Source organism: Neophocaena asiaeorientalis, unplaced genomic scaffold (assembly GCF_003031525.2).
Source record: "Neophocaena asiaeorientalis asiaeorientalis breed wild unplaced genomic scaffold, Neophocaena_asiaeorientalis_V1.1 scaffold371, whole genome shotgun sequence".
NCBI lineage: Eukaryota > Metazoa > Chordata > Mammalia > Artiodactyla > Phocoenidae > Neophocaena > Neophocaena asiaeorientalis.
Window position 1 is genome coordinate 5,904,830 of NW_020172369.1, and position 14,513 is coordinate 5,919,342.

Sequence of the window (14,513 nt, forward strand, 5' to 3'; positions counted from 1 at the left end):
CTGCACCACCCTCTGCATTGTTCTGCCTCCCCAGAGCAATGATAGTTTAAGACTTAGGCCCTACAGGCACGGTCCAGCAGTTCCTTTGGTTCATCACCTATGATCAAGAGATTATTTTGAAAAAATAAAGGGGATACTAATACATAGATAAGCTTTCAGACATGTTGACCGTTAACTCTTCTTTCTCTATCTTCTGTTTACTACTTCCTTCCTTCTTCTTTTCCCTCTACCCCTCCCCCTTTCTTATTATTAGGTATGAAAAGATCAGACACCTATGTAAGAAACAAGGAAACTTTAAAAACTCAATTCAGCTTTTTAAAAGAATAACTTTTCCAAAGTAAGAGTAACTATTAGATTGCAAAGTACTTTGTGTTTTCTGAGTGAGAATCAGGTTGCCCTTTTTGATTTTTTTTCTCAGTGTTTTGAGGAACCCAGATTTACATTCCTACTTTGATTATAGGTTACCTTCTTTGAGAGCCAAAATCAAGCTGGAAAAAGTTTTCATAAAGTTTGCTTTATAAATTCTAACTAATCCTCACGATATATCTATTAGAGCCAATTCTGGTCCAGTAGCAACATCATGGCTTTGTGCTTTTGAAGTTTTCCATATTATGTTTAAACTTCATAGATGGTAACAGATCCTCACAATATATCTGTTAGAGACAGTTCTGGTCCAGCAGCAACGTGGCTTTGTGCTTTTGAAGTTTTCCGTATTGTATTTAAACTTCAGTGATATTAGAGATGATGTGTACGTTGGGGCAAGTTGAAGCTTGTGTAACCTTCCGTAGAGAAGCTAGAAATGCAAGGACAGCTGCCCAATTGTTAGATTACAGACTAGCCACCAACAAAGTGGAATTTCATTTAAATAGGGATTGTAGAGAAGTTCAGATAACTGGGTGGACCTGAAATTGATATGTACTCCTTGTTCTTCCTGCTGTAATGGCTACCTCAAAAGTGGGAACACCTCGACTTTGTATTAATTTAACTGATTTCATTCTCTGTTCAGTGGGTGTATTTTTTTTTTTTTTTTTTTTTTTTTTGCGGTACGCGGGCCTCTCACTGTTGTGGCCTCTCCCGTTGCGGAGCACAGGCTCCGGACACGCAGGCTCACCGGCCATGGCTCACGGGCCCAGCCGCTCCGCGGCACGTGGGATCCTCCCGGACCGGGGCACGAACCCATGTCCCCTGCATCGGCAGGTGGACTCTCAACCACTGCGCCACCAGGGAAGCCCCAGTGGGTGTATTTTTAATCTTTGCTTATTTTGAAATGTAAAACATACAGAAATTCAACTCAGCCATTCATCACAAAATAAACACCTTATTGTAATCATTTCCTTGCTTTTTCTCGTACATTCCCACTTAAACGGATTTAGTGGATGTATCCTTCATGGTACTCAAATATTTAAATTCTTTCTCTGCCTTAACTGCTAATTGAAACACAACACCAGCAAGGATGATTTTGTCATGATCCTGTAAAGACCCTAAAGTCCTTTACAAGAGATGCTGCACTGTTTCTTAGAATTCTCGAAGTGTTCATTTTTAACGTTCTTTAAGTCATATTATAAACATCATTGGCACCTTCTAGGTGCTTAATAACTTAAAGGCCCCAAATTATCATTTCTATCTTGGTTTTCTTGGAAGTGTATTGGTAGTCCTTTCCTATGATAATACTGTAAAAACAAAATATTTTTTTTAAATTGTCTGTATTTCCAACATTATTGTCTTCTCCTGACTGTTTACCCTGTTTGTCAGTTTCCCCATTCTCCTGATATCCCCTGGCACTGATGCTTCACCAACCGTCCTTCTCCTCCTGCCTAATCCAGGGAAGATCCCTTGATGAGTCATTCATAAGCTCTCCACTGCCTTCTTGTGTTAATTCTCCATCCCCTGATAATTCCATGTGACTTCGTTGACTTTTATAATTCAGTTTTTCAACTTTTATGACCTCAGGACTTGTTTCTTATGTAGGATAATCCTGAAATAATTTTGTGCGCTGGATGTGGAATTGATAGTCAACTTGATGCATCTACAGTTCACCTTTATGATCATTCTTTTCACTCTGCATTTGCCCTAGTCCCTTTTAACTAGTTTGTAGGCTGTTTAAAGGGGCACAGTATCCACAAATTGGCCATTGGAGGAAATGATCTTTTACAGATCTTAGGGAGATCTTAGGGAGAGTCAGTGACTAGAATTGACTGTGCATTTCTGAGATTTATACTTGCTTTATCCACCCATTTTCTCATTTTGTTGATACTGTTGAATTCAATGTGTGAGTCCTTCGGACAAACAATTTATCACATGTTCAGCCATTAAACACCTTCTTTTGCCAGAATTTGGTAATTTCTGCCAAAATGTTCTAGCAGAGTCTTTTGGTTAGGAAGAACAAAAAACTATGTGACTTCGCTCACCTAAAAAGGGAATGTGTTGCATAGAATGAAAGTTCTTTTGGAATCCAAGGAGAGGAAAGGAAGCAAGCCCAGGCCCCACCCAGATTAGTCCTGCTCATTGAAAAGCTGTTAGAAATCAAGGTAGCTTCTAGAACCCCCAAAAAAACCAAGAAACCCATTCCTCTACCACCTGAGCCCTCTTCCCTGAATGCTCATCTCTCCTTCATTCCCTCTACCTCTCTCTGTGCTTATATGCAATCCTTTCTTTGGGAATTGGTTTCCTCTGCATTCTTGAAGCTTGTACCTGGTCCCCCCAAATGTCTTCCTCAACATCGAACACTATATGACTTTCTGGTTCAAGTACCTACCACTAACTGACCGGCAGTTTAGTGTTCTAATTACGAAATCCCAGGATAGGAACCTTAATTATCTCAAATCAAATTTTTTTTAAATTTGGTCTAAACAATTTGTAAATTACCAGGAGGTTAGCTCTGGTCGGTGGACCTCTACTGATCCAGTTATTATATTGGTGATGGTGGAAGGTGGTTTTGGGAACGTGACTTACAGAGGCAGCTTTTTCAGAAGGGTCCAAGGAAGGGCAGGTAGCTTTTGGAGTTCTGGTATTGTAAACTAAGAAAGGTGATTTTTATTGATCTCTGTCTTTAAAATATGGATGCAGCACACTGCAATAAATCAAGCAGGAAAAGAATTAGCAAATTCCTCCGAGAATATAGTCTTATATCCAAGGTATCTACCATTGTGATAGGAAGAGAGAATGCTGAGCTACAATGGATCTTTTCCTGTATTGTGTACAACATTAAGTACGAAGATGTCCAAATATTTTACTGATTATTTGACCGTACGAGCTGTCAGCTTCTTTTGATTCATATCAAGATCATACTCCATACTAATGCAGAACTAGATTTGAGGAGTTCTGCATTGAAACACATTGTCATTTGTAACAACGGAATCTTGGAGAAAACGAAATCATAAACACACAGAGTATTTAAATATAATTGAGAATTGAAACCTTGGACTGTCCAGCGTACCCCAAAATGCTGTGTCAGTGATCAAAATGCTTATAAACATGTTAACAGTATCAGCAGGGTGCATACATTGACTTAGTGAGCCCAAGAATTGAGGTACTTTCATCTTGTGAGGTGTTCTCTGTGGGAGATGGCTGGAGGTAGATAACCTTGAACCCGAATGGTCAGTGAACTGCTTTGCCCTTGAATAAAAAGCTGGTCCTTGTAAAACAGGGGATCAAATGTTATTTGAATGGCCTATAAGAACATTTAGTTTGAGATGAAGTACAGGTGTCTCTTACTAGAAAACTGGATACGACTGCCACTAAGAAGTGACATGTAATTTTAAAGTCACTTGAAGTTGTCAAATAGTGACTTTGAAACCTTCCTGTTCTGATAACAGGTATGTGGGAGAAAAACGACTGCAGGAGCCCTTCAGTGGTTTCGCGTGTGTTTGTGTGTGTGCTTCATTTTTTGAGGGGAGGTGGTGAACATTGGATTATGAGTCTTAAAGACCCAAGTTCCATTCACGATTGTGCTGTGACCTGTAAATTATTAACTTTTGAGCCTTGATGCTAGATTCATTACAGATACTGGTGAAAGCACTCGACAATTTTCAAAGTGCTATAAGAATGCAAAGTTGATTATTAGCTCTATTAACTGCTAGAATTAAATTGGCTCATGAATAAAAGTAAATTATGTTGAAATAATTGTGATCCCCTCCACCTCAAAAAGCAGGTAATACTTCATGGTGCCGGAAGAACAAGCTCCTAGAAAACTAAGTTTTGTTTGCTTTTTATAATGTCTAATCGCCACTTTACTAACTCCATTTCTATCTCTTTTTAATGCTGCCTCTTAGTATACGCTCCATTCAACACTCAATTAGCATGCCTGCTATGAGGTAAAGTATATTTTTACAAAATGTAGTTGGTCTGATGTTTTCTTATTTTTTTTCTTATCTAGATGTTTAACTTGAACTGTTCTGAAGTAGGAGCTAGAATTCTACTCTAAACAAGCTGTGAAAACTGTCACCAGTTTTCAGTTGCTCTTCCTAACAATGTTAGGTTGGTGTAAGAAATCCATTAAATGTTTGCGATTAGAAAAAGGAATGATCATTTCTTCTTTGTTTTGTAAACCTGTTAAATTGTTTCATGTGTGGAATCTGTTTAATTAAAAAAAAGTGAACAGTGCTCATCTAATCAACCTCCTGTTTTCATGGATGTAGGTGTCCCACCTCCTCCGTCTGCATTAGCTTTAGTTACAATCCCCTTTTCTTTCTTTTTTTAATTAATCAATGTTTTAAATTTTATTTTTGACCGCGTTGGGTCTTCGTTGGTGTGCGCAGGCTTTCTCTAGTTGCGGCGAGCGGGGGCCACTCTTCATTGTGGTGTACGGGCTTCTCATTACGGTGGCATCCCTTGTTGCGGACCACGGGCTCTAGGCACACGGGCTTCAGTAGTTGTGTCGCGTGGGCTCAGTAGTTGTGGCTCATGGGCTCTAGAGCGCAGGCTCAGTAGTTGCGATGCATGGGCTTAGTTGCTCCGCGGCATGTGGGATCTTCCCAGACCAGGGCTCGAACCTGTGTCCCCTGCATTGGCAGGCGGATTCTTAACCACTGAGCCACCAGGGAAGCCCCCCTTTTCTTTCATCCTCCCCATTTCTACTTCCCTCATCCCACTGTAACATTTGGAGCCAACTGTGCTCTGATTCTAGTGTCCTCTTTCATCAGTAAGTACTTGCAAGTGGCACATTCTATGACCTCACCTGACCTCTCTATAGAGGCAGAGGATTTTTAACTATACATGCTTGGCTTAAACTTTAGTGTCCCTCAGAGCTACCTGGAGGGCTTATTAAAAGCCTCTGCCTAGCGGGCCCACATTGAGTTTCTGATTCGGTAGGCCTGGGGTGGCTGAGAATTTGCTTTGCTAACAACTTCCGAGGAGCTACTGATGCAGTTGGTCTGGGGACCACACTTTGGGACCGATTGCCTGTCCCCACGATGGGAAGGAGGAAACCCCTTGTTCCCTTCTTCTCCTTTTTCATCATGGTAGTAGGAAGGATACTGGAGGTCAGGTGGATAGTATAAAAGCTCTGGAAACCCAGGTGGGAGCGGCACAGGTGCTGTGATCCTCCTTAATTCAAATGGATGAATGTGAAGTCACAGGAGAGGCTTCCTGTGGGCTTAGAGAGCTTCTGTCAGTTGGGGCAGCTTTGTGAAGTGGCCGAAGCCACATTTCTGTACTCCTCCCTTCCTTTTGGTCTCTCCTCTCCCTGTCTGTTATGCTGCTGCTGGGAACCAGCATCCCTGGTGTGGAACCTCCTATGGTTTGCTTGTCCTGCTTAGGTGATGTGGGTTCATGTAGAAATCTTGCCAGGCAACATGTGAATTTAAACATGAGTTCTAGTGTAGCACCTTAATCAGAATGAGACTGATCCAACAGTGGCATTTTCTTATACCGTGACAAGTTGGTTGGGAAAGTGACAGACTCAACGTTGTACCTGACTTTGTTCCATCTCTTCACACATGTACTTGACTCTATGTATATGTCTAAGACTGGCTCTGTTCAAGGAATTGAAAACATCGTTGTAGAAATCTTAGAACAGAATAGATAATCTCACATAATAAAACGTCTGTACGTATGCCTGCACGTCTGTGGAACAGGTGTCACATATGGTATATGTGTTCTTTTGCTGATTGAGAATAATGGTGAAGAGGAATACAGTCAGCTTAATAATGTTTTCAAAATTGTTGGCTTTTTTGTTGTGTTTGTAATTTGCTATTTGTTTTTCTTTTCTCTCCATAGAAACTCCCCAACATTCAAATCGTTTGAGGAGAAGGTTGAAAACTTAAAGGCAAGTAGAGAAATGAACAGGGTCTTTTGTGTTACCTTGTTTGGTGCCTTAACTTTCTTTGGTGTGGGTAAATTATTCAAATTAGTATTTCCTTCTAAAAATAGTTAAAGAACTTCAATAACTTTCTTTACATTATTTATGGATACTTAAGATGATGTATACTCTTTTAATCAATTTTTTTGAGTGTATATTGAGCATGGCCAGCATAAGTGCTGAAAAGAAATGTATAATTTTAAAGAACAGTAGTACTTTAGAAGTTTGTGCTGCTTTTTGCATTATTCAAATACTTTTGTAATTGGACAAAATTTAATATAAATCTTACTGTGGAAAATTAAAAGCAATATAGAAAAGTACAAAAAATAAAAAACAAAAAAGTGGTCCTACGACCCACAGACAATGATGTTGTAGGACTGTGCTGTTACACTTTAAAAAAGAATTAACCAAGAACCTGCTATATAAAAAAATAAATAAAATTAGATTTAAAAATTAAAAAAAGAAAAGAATTAACCATAAACATGTTTCTGTATCATTATTCTTCTTCAGTATTATGTTCAGTGGCTGCTTACATAGCCTTATAATGGGTATTGTTTGTTCAATCCTTAATTATTGGACATTTTTATTATTATGATGATGCCGTGGTGATCATCATTGATAATTCATTGTTTTATTATTTTATTATTATTTTTTTTTGCGGTACGCGGGCCTCTCACTGTTGTGGCCTCTCCCGCTGCGAGGCACAGGCTCCAGACGCGCAGGCTCAGCGTCCATGGTTCACGGGCCCAGCCGCTCTGCGGCATGTGGGATCTTCCCGGACCGGGGCACGAACCCGTGTCCCCTGCATCAGCAGGCGGACTCTCAACCACTGCGCCACCAGGGAAGCCCCTATTTTTTGATTGCTTTGATATTGGTGAAGGTGGATATTTTCCCATAATCAGCTTTATTAATTTGTAAATTGTATTATCTTCAAGATTATATTCAAAACTATAAAATCATCAAGGATCACAAGTGACCAAAAATGTTGTTTTGTTCCCATCCACTGCCCAGACTTCTCTACAGAGAAGTGCAAAGCCCATATGGTCATTGCTTCCTAAACAAATTCTGGTAGTTACTGTGGTTATTTTCTAAGGGTTAAAACTAATATCTTAAAATGTTTTATATAAATCAGCTTTAAAATATTCATATTTTGTCTTTTAGAATTGCAATTGAGTCACTTGCTTTTAAATATATCTTTTTAAAATTACAGAATCAGGGTATGCTTACAGAAAGAAAACCAAACACTATCATGATCTGAATCTTTTTTTCTTGCGCATACAAACGCTTTTCTGTTTCTACATAAATGTGTAAATGTTTTTCAAAAAGGAATCACACTGTACAAACATTCCTACAGCTTGTTCGTTCAACCCCCCTAGCACGCTTGCTCTAATGAACCCACAAACGCAGGCCCCTGTTCTTTTTGCTCACTGATGCTTCTCCAGGGCCTAGAGTAGTCCTTGGCATATCACAGCTACTTAATACATGTTTGATGAGCAAAAAATACATCATAGTCATTCTTTTTTTTTTTTTTTTTGCGGTATGCGGGCCTCTCACTGTCGTGGCCTCTCCCGTTGCGGAGCACAGGCTCTGGACGCACAGGCTCAGTGGCCATGGCTCACGGGACCAGCCGCTCCGCGGCATGTGGGGTCCTCTCGAACCAGGGCACGAACCCGTGTCCCCCGTATCGGCAGGCGGACTGTCAACCACTGCGCCACCAGGGAAGCCCCATAGTCATTCTTTTAGGACAGTACCAGAGGCCTGCTTTATCCTTATTAATGCCTAGTCAGGTGTTTGAAAACAAACTGTACGTTGCAAGAAGTCAAGGTTTTACTCTGATTTAGTTCTCAATGTTTTAGGAATATCATAGCCTCTCCTTGAAATCTACCCTGAGCATTAGTTTTTTTAAATGACTAGCTGGAAAACCAGGAAAGCCTCAGTTCTTTTGACACTGAAGAAGAGGAGAAACTTCCAGGTCATTTACTGTGTACTTTCCTCCTGAGTATATTCAGACTCTAAATTGTAGTGAAATCAGTTTTTTAAATATGACTGGGCACCATTCAAATAAAAATGTTTTTTTTAATAGTATAGTGTATTAGACGAATATCACCAAGGAAGCTGTAAAATACAATTGTGTGCTTGGGAGGCAGTTTTTCTAACTTACATTGATATTCAGTTAAACATCGGCTCTACATGTACTTACATTTAGATTTTGGATCAAGTCATTAACTGTGATTATTGAGCATTTGCCATGTGCCAGGAGATGAGTATTGGGCACTGGAAATACCATGGTGAGCAACAGAGACACAGACCCTTTCTGAAGATGTTTAGACAATTAAATGGCCAGTGAAAGTAAACACAGGGTAAGGTGCTATGACAGTGGAAGTCAAGGCTGCAGGAGGATAAGTAGCGGGAATTTCTGTCATGCTTGGCAGGAGGGAAGGTCAGAGCAGGCTTCTCAGATGCAGTAATGTAAATGGAAACCAAACCTTTAGGTTGAGGGGAATGTTTGAAGCTTTGGGGCCCCTTTGAGGAACAGCAGGAACTTTGCTGTGCTGTGGGGTACTGAGCAGGAGATGTAGCTAGAGAGATGGGTGGGCCACATTAAGGAAAGTGTGGGAAGCCACTGGAAGATTTTAAACAACCTGAGTCGCACATTCTTCTGTGCATTTTAGAAAGATCACTGTCTGCCCTGCAGAGCTAAGGGGAGAGAGACTGGAGAAGGAGACAAGGTGGGAGGGAGGCATTGTAATCCAGGCCAAAGATGTTGGTGTGGTGAGTTGAGCTAGTGCCAGTGGGACAGAGTTGAGAGATATTTAGACTTTACAGGTGACACAGAAAAATTTAGTGATCGATTGGATGTGGAACAAGACAGGGAACGACCAAGGATAACTCCAGGAGTCTGACTGGGAGTTACTACTGACATTCATGGTCTTAGAATAGAGAAGGGACCAGTTGTGGGGAGGAGTTGTTTTAGACTTGTGAATTGCAAGAGGTCTTCACATTTTCTTGTAATTAAGGAATGTTTTAATAAATTTAATAAATATACAGTGGATACAAGTCATGCACATTTTTCATGCAATTCAAAGATTTTAGATGGGAGGCCAAGAAGAAATGAGAGAGAAAATTTCAACGAGATTCCGATTGTTAATGAATCTGTGGCCAGTCAAGACTGAGCTAAGAGCAAGGTCAGATGCAAGCCCACTGTGAGTTGCATCCTTGATCATTGACTGGTTTCTTAATGTTAGTCAGCTGTCCTGTTGGTCAGTCATGAGATGTAACGGGGGCAGTAGAGGGGGTGACGGTGGGCAGGAAGCATAGATTCATCAGTGTCACTAAGGATGTGTAAGGGTTTTGAAAAGCATACAATAGTATACAAATGCGGGGCAGATAAATTCATTCAAACAAATATTTATTGACAGATTTTCAGGCCAGATAACTTGGAGTAGTGCTTCACAAACTATAATGTGTATAGGAAGCACCTGGGGATCTTGTTAAAGCCTGGATTTCAATTCTGCAGATGGAGATGGGGAGGCCAGTCTGGGGTTCCAAATGTCTAACAAGCTCCCCGGTGATGTTGAGTCTCTAGGTCCATGTACCACTCTTTAAGCAGCAAAAGGTTAGAAAGTTTATGCCGTAACTGGGAAACATACATATATTTCTTTCCTTTGTTTTACTCAATAATATTTCACAAAGTGTTATCCAAATACAAAGAGAGTTCAGTAGATACTTTAGCATAATAGGCCTTACAAAATTCTTCAGACAACCTTCCCCGTGAAGAACAATAAGCAGATAGGGGAAAAAAGTGGAGGGGTAGAATTTACCAATTTGAATATTTCAGCACGGAAACTGCATAAGTTTTTCTGTGAGACCGCATGGAACATTACAACAGTACTAAATTCTGTACAAATAATTACTGAGCTCTTAGGCTCCTGACTTATTCTTCAAAGTAAAATTTGAGTTACTTTATGCAGAGTCAGCGAAGTTTATGTTTCCTAATGTCTCTTCCTTTTTGAACTTTTGTTTTAAAAGTCTAAAGTAGGAGGAACCAAGCCTGCTGGTGGTGATTTTGGAGAAGTCTTGAATTCGACTGCAAACGCTAGTTCCACCACCACGGAGCCTCTTCCAGAACAGACACAGGAGAGCCTGTGAGATTCCTACCTTTGTTCTGCTACTCACTGCCAGATGCTGCAAGCGAGATCCAAGCACATCTTGTCAACATTCATTGCCATGAATTTCCACCAGATGTGCTTTTGTTGAGCTTTACATATTCCTTTGACCAAATAGTTTGTGGGTTGAACAATGTAAAAATATCTTAACCTCTATTCCTGGGAAACACCCTTTTATGTGCATTTAAGGCCCTTTATTTAGAAAATATCATTATAAAAACATATATAGTACCTGGAGATCCTCACTAGAATGACCTAAGAAGCTGTGGGTTATCATAATTGCTTTCCTACTTTACAAAATTGCTCTGGATCTGGGATACCAGTTTGATCTTTGTCTTCTATACAATTTTCTTTTTTCCTCTTTGAATCTCTGTATATTTGATTCCTAGGTAAGATTGTTCTTTCAAGTTTTCTGTATCCTGGTTATTAAAAGTTTTGGCAAATTGTTCTTTGCCTCCAAGGGAAGAACTACCAGGTACAAAAAATATTTTCAGATAAATATTGTTTTGGAATAAGTTATCTTACATCTTGGGTGTTTGAAGACACCAGACTAAATATTCAATTTATTATAGTTTTGTAAGTGACAGTATGTACAGACAGTAATTCAAAATCCTAGGCGACTTGAGAGCGGAGCCCTCACATCCTTGTTTATCACCATCTGTGACAGTAACCATTTCAGTGTCATGGTCATTATGCGTCATGGTTATTGTGCCACTTATAGCTACTTATTTTGCACCAGATTAAAATTTTCGTTTTGGAATAGACTGTAAGTTAATGTTCTGAATCAAGCATATTGTATTATCAATAGGTTGAAATATGAACACTGTCCTCAAACATTCAGTTCAAAAGCCTGAAAGATTTTTAGATCTAGGTAGCTGAAAAGTGCTAAAATCAATCACATTGGGGGAACCATTGTTGACTTCATTTAATTCATTTAGCAGCATTTACAGTAAGAAGCACACATGACTAATGTAACTTGAAAAAATTTTATACTAAGGGGTTGGTGATAACTCCTGAGGATTTAATGCATTAATAAAAATCAACTCATCATTTTCTACTTACTTGTTTTCAGTGTGTTCGAAATTACAAAATGATACTGTAGATATTGCCCCCTGCTTTGAAAACTGAGTGTCAGGGCTGAATGAACCAAAGCCTCTGGAAGTATCTGCATGGAGGCCAAGGTACTCTATTAATTCTAATGACTACTTACTCGTCACCATCTTTCCCTTATGCTGTGTATGGTTATGGCCTACAATGTTGTATTTGTTATTTATCAAGTTGTGATTGTTTTATTATTGTTTATGCCAAATGTTAATTGCCAAGCTTGGAGTGACCTAAAGCATTTTTTAAAAGCATGACTAGATTTACTTTGGGATAAATTATCTTATCCAAATCTGAAAAGCTACAAGTGTTGATTGTTATAAAATATTGATAACATGCTCTTGATCGCTGGAGCTTTTGTTAGCACTTCAGATGCAACTGAAACTATGCTCTATTACGTGTGAAAAGCTTAATAAATTGTGTATATCAGTAGTATAGGTCTCAATATTTATTATGAGACCAGTGGTCTGGAAACAGCTTGTTGTGTTACATAATCAACCGGTATCTATGCTTTAAAAAAAAAAAAAAAAGGCCGTTTTTTACCATCTGCTTTAAATCACTGCTTCATGGTATTAGACTACCATAAATTATTTACTTGAAAAGGCTTTAAGGCAAAGGTTGTTGAAGCATTGTCCTAGAGGAGTCGACATGTAGAAATTTGTCTTTTAATAGAAATATCATGGTTACTCAACATAGCTGTTAAATTATTTTTTCAACCAGTTAGTCTTTCAGTTGTTTTTATCACATCTTCTTTTCATCACATTGTTTCTTGGATGTCCAGCCCTATTGTTGTCTTTTTAACAAAGCAAAATGGAGAAGATGGCAGTTTCTTTAGTTGAGTGAAATATCCTCAAGTCTCCTTACTTTATGAGAGAAATGATAGAACTAGGGTTGGAAGGTGGGATGGGTGTATGTGGGTATTGGTGACGGTTGTAAAAGAATAAACTGGAGAATCACTTTTCTAGACATCTACCTACACTTAATTTAGAAATGATTTAATCTATCGCAGAGTACTCTGCCTCTTAAAAGCAACAAAACAGAAGAGGGACGATAAATTTAGAAAAATAAACATCGACTTAGAAATATTATTCCAAGTAGTCTTTGTGGAAGATTCAATATTATGAATTCACAGATATTTAAGCAATTTAGAACACAGTAATTACTAAGAACAGCAGAGAGGGGTCCCGGTCATTCTACTGTGTTTTGTGTTTGACACTGGAAAAACATAGCAACAGGAGTGAAATCTCAGATATTTAAGGATTCAAGAAGTGTGACAGAAGAAAATAATTCCTGAAATTATCCCCTTCTTACAAAGGAACTCCTTAATTTATGGAGTTTATGGGAAATAAAGCAAGAATTCTCATACCTATGAGGCCAAAGTAATCAATGGAAGAGAGGAGAAACCATTGGATTATCCTAGTAGTAACTGAAACTACTGAAATAGAGAAAAAACATGTTGAATTTGGACTCACTACTTCTGGATCTGTTAAGGAAAAGATAATACTGTCTATTTTTTTTTTTGTATAGTATTTGAAAACAATAAAAATTCTATAATTTGGGCATGGGTTCTTTTGTATTACCTATCTGCTGAGGAAAGTGGGTAAATCCATTCATTATACAGCTTCTCTCCAGACCCTTCATATCCTGGGTATAGAAAGAACCAGGAGCAGCTGTATGGACTCAGTGTATCAAACAAAAACGCTACATGCTGACTACAAAAAGACATTTGTAAGTGACTATTTGCTGTATTTGTGCCAGAGAGGCTGCATAAGGCCCTATATCAGGATTGCATGTGTTTCTTTATAGCTCTTAAGACCCAGATGGAAAATCAGATTTTTGCCCATAATGAGGAGATGTTTGGCCATTAATTAGTGACTGTCCCATTGTAATTGGATTAATTATAGAGACCGTATTGGCTTACAGTTAATAATAAAGCATTATCACTTTTAAGTAAACCTACAATCCACAGATTTCAATTTCCACGTTCTGATTGTGAAATGAAAATGAACCAAAATCAAAATGAGCCAAAAGAACTCACTTTTAGTTTGTGAGCCCTGAGAGGGCAGGGCCTGCATGTGCCTATCACCTGCCAGGATTTTACTTAAATAAAACGCTACTTGGTGACTTTCACTTTAACACGCTTCATCTCAGTGTGCTTTCAAGTTTTCCCCTTGGTTTCTAGAATTAATTATTTTCTCATTTTCCAGTTTGACTATTCTCTGGTATTCTCTTCTTCCAACTCCTTAAATGTTATTGCCTATCTCTAGTAATCTTCTACACAACCTCCTTAATGATTGTATTCATCTCTATGGTTGAAATGACTGTCTTTACAGTAATACTCGTATCTTTCCGGTGTATCACTAGCCCTATCTTTATTCCAGGTTTTCATGCATGTTTGAGAGGCATGAACTTCTAAGTCACCTTCTGGTCACCTCCACCTAGCCACTAATAGCCACTATTTATTGAGCTTTTAGTAGGTGTTGGGCATTTCACACCCATTTCCTTTAATTCCTCACTCAAGGATGTGGTGCTGTCACCATCTGATAGATGAAACCACAGCCAGTAGACATGGAGCCAGAACTTGAATTACTTTTTTATTCACTTGTCATCTGCCATAACTAATATTTTTAAAAAGCATACTAACAATTTGAAAGCTATATGGGAAGAAAGAAGCTTGTGTTTTTAGTAAATCAAGAAGGAAAGGGCGGTTCAAGGAATACAGCAGGATCAGAAGTGCCATGATGTTGAAATACTGCCATTAAGGTTGTTTTCACAATTGGCACTGATACAGGCAAGGACAGTGTGCAGATTCCCTCAGTCCTTTACCCTGTCTCTCATCTGATGCTTCTGATGCTCTACCAAAGGCAGAGAACTAGGCATACTTGAAGTCAGTTGATGCAAATTTACTCTTATCCATTAAAAACATCAGGATTTGTCTCCAAATGCAT

General features: G+C 38.9%; 1 protein-coding gene across 2 annotated transcripts in view; it reads left to right on the plus strand.

Moving 5' to 3' along the window:
- The window catches only part of TPD52 (tumor protein D52), a 116,382-nt gene extending 102,681 nt beyond the window's left edge, over positions 1–13,701 (plus strand). For both annotated transcript variants that reach the window (XM_024731445.1, XM_024731437.1), the window contains exons 5-6: positions 6,217–6,265; positions 10,328–13,701. In XM_024731445.1, coding sequence (XP_024587213.1) covers positions 6,217–6,265; positions 10,328–10,447 — 169 coding nt within the window. In that variant the 3' untranslated portion in view covers positions 10,448–13,701. The remainder of the gene's footprint in view (positions 1–6,216; positions 6,266–10,327) is intronic.
- Positions 13,702–14,513: the final 812 nt, after the last annotated feature.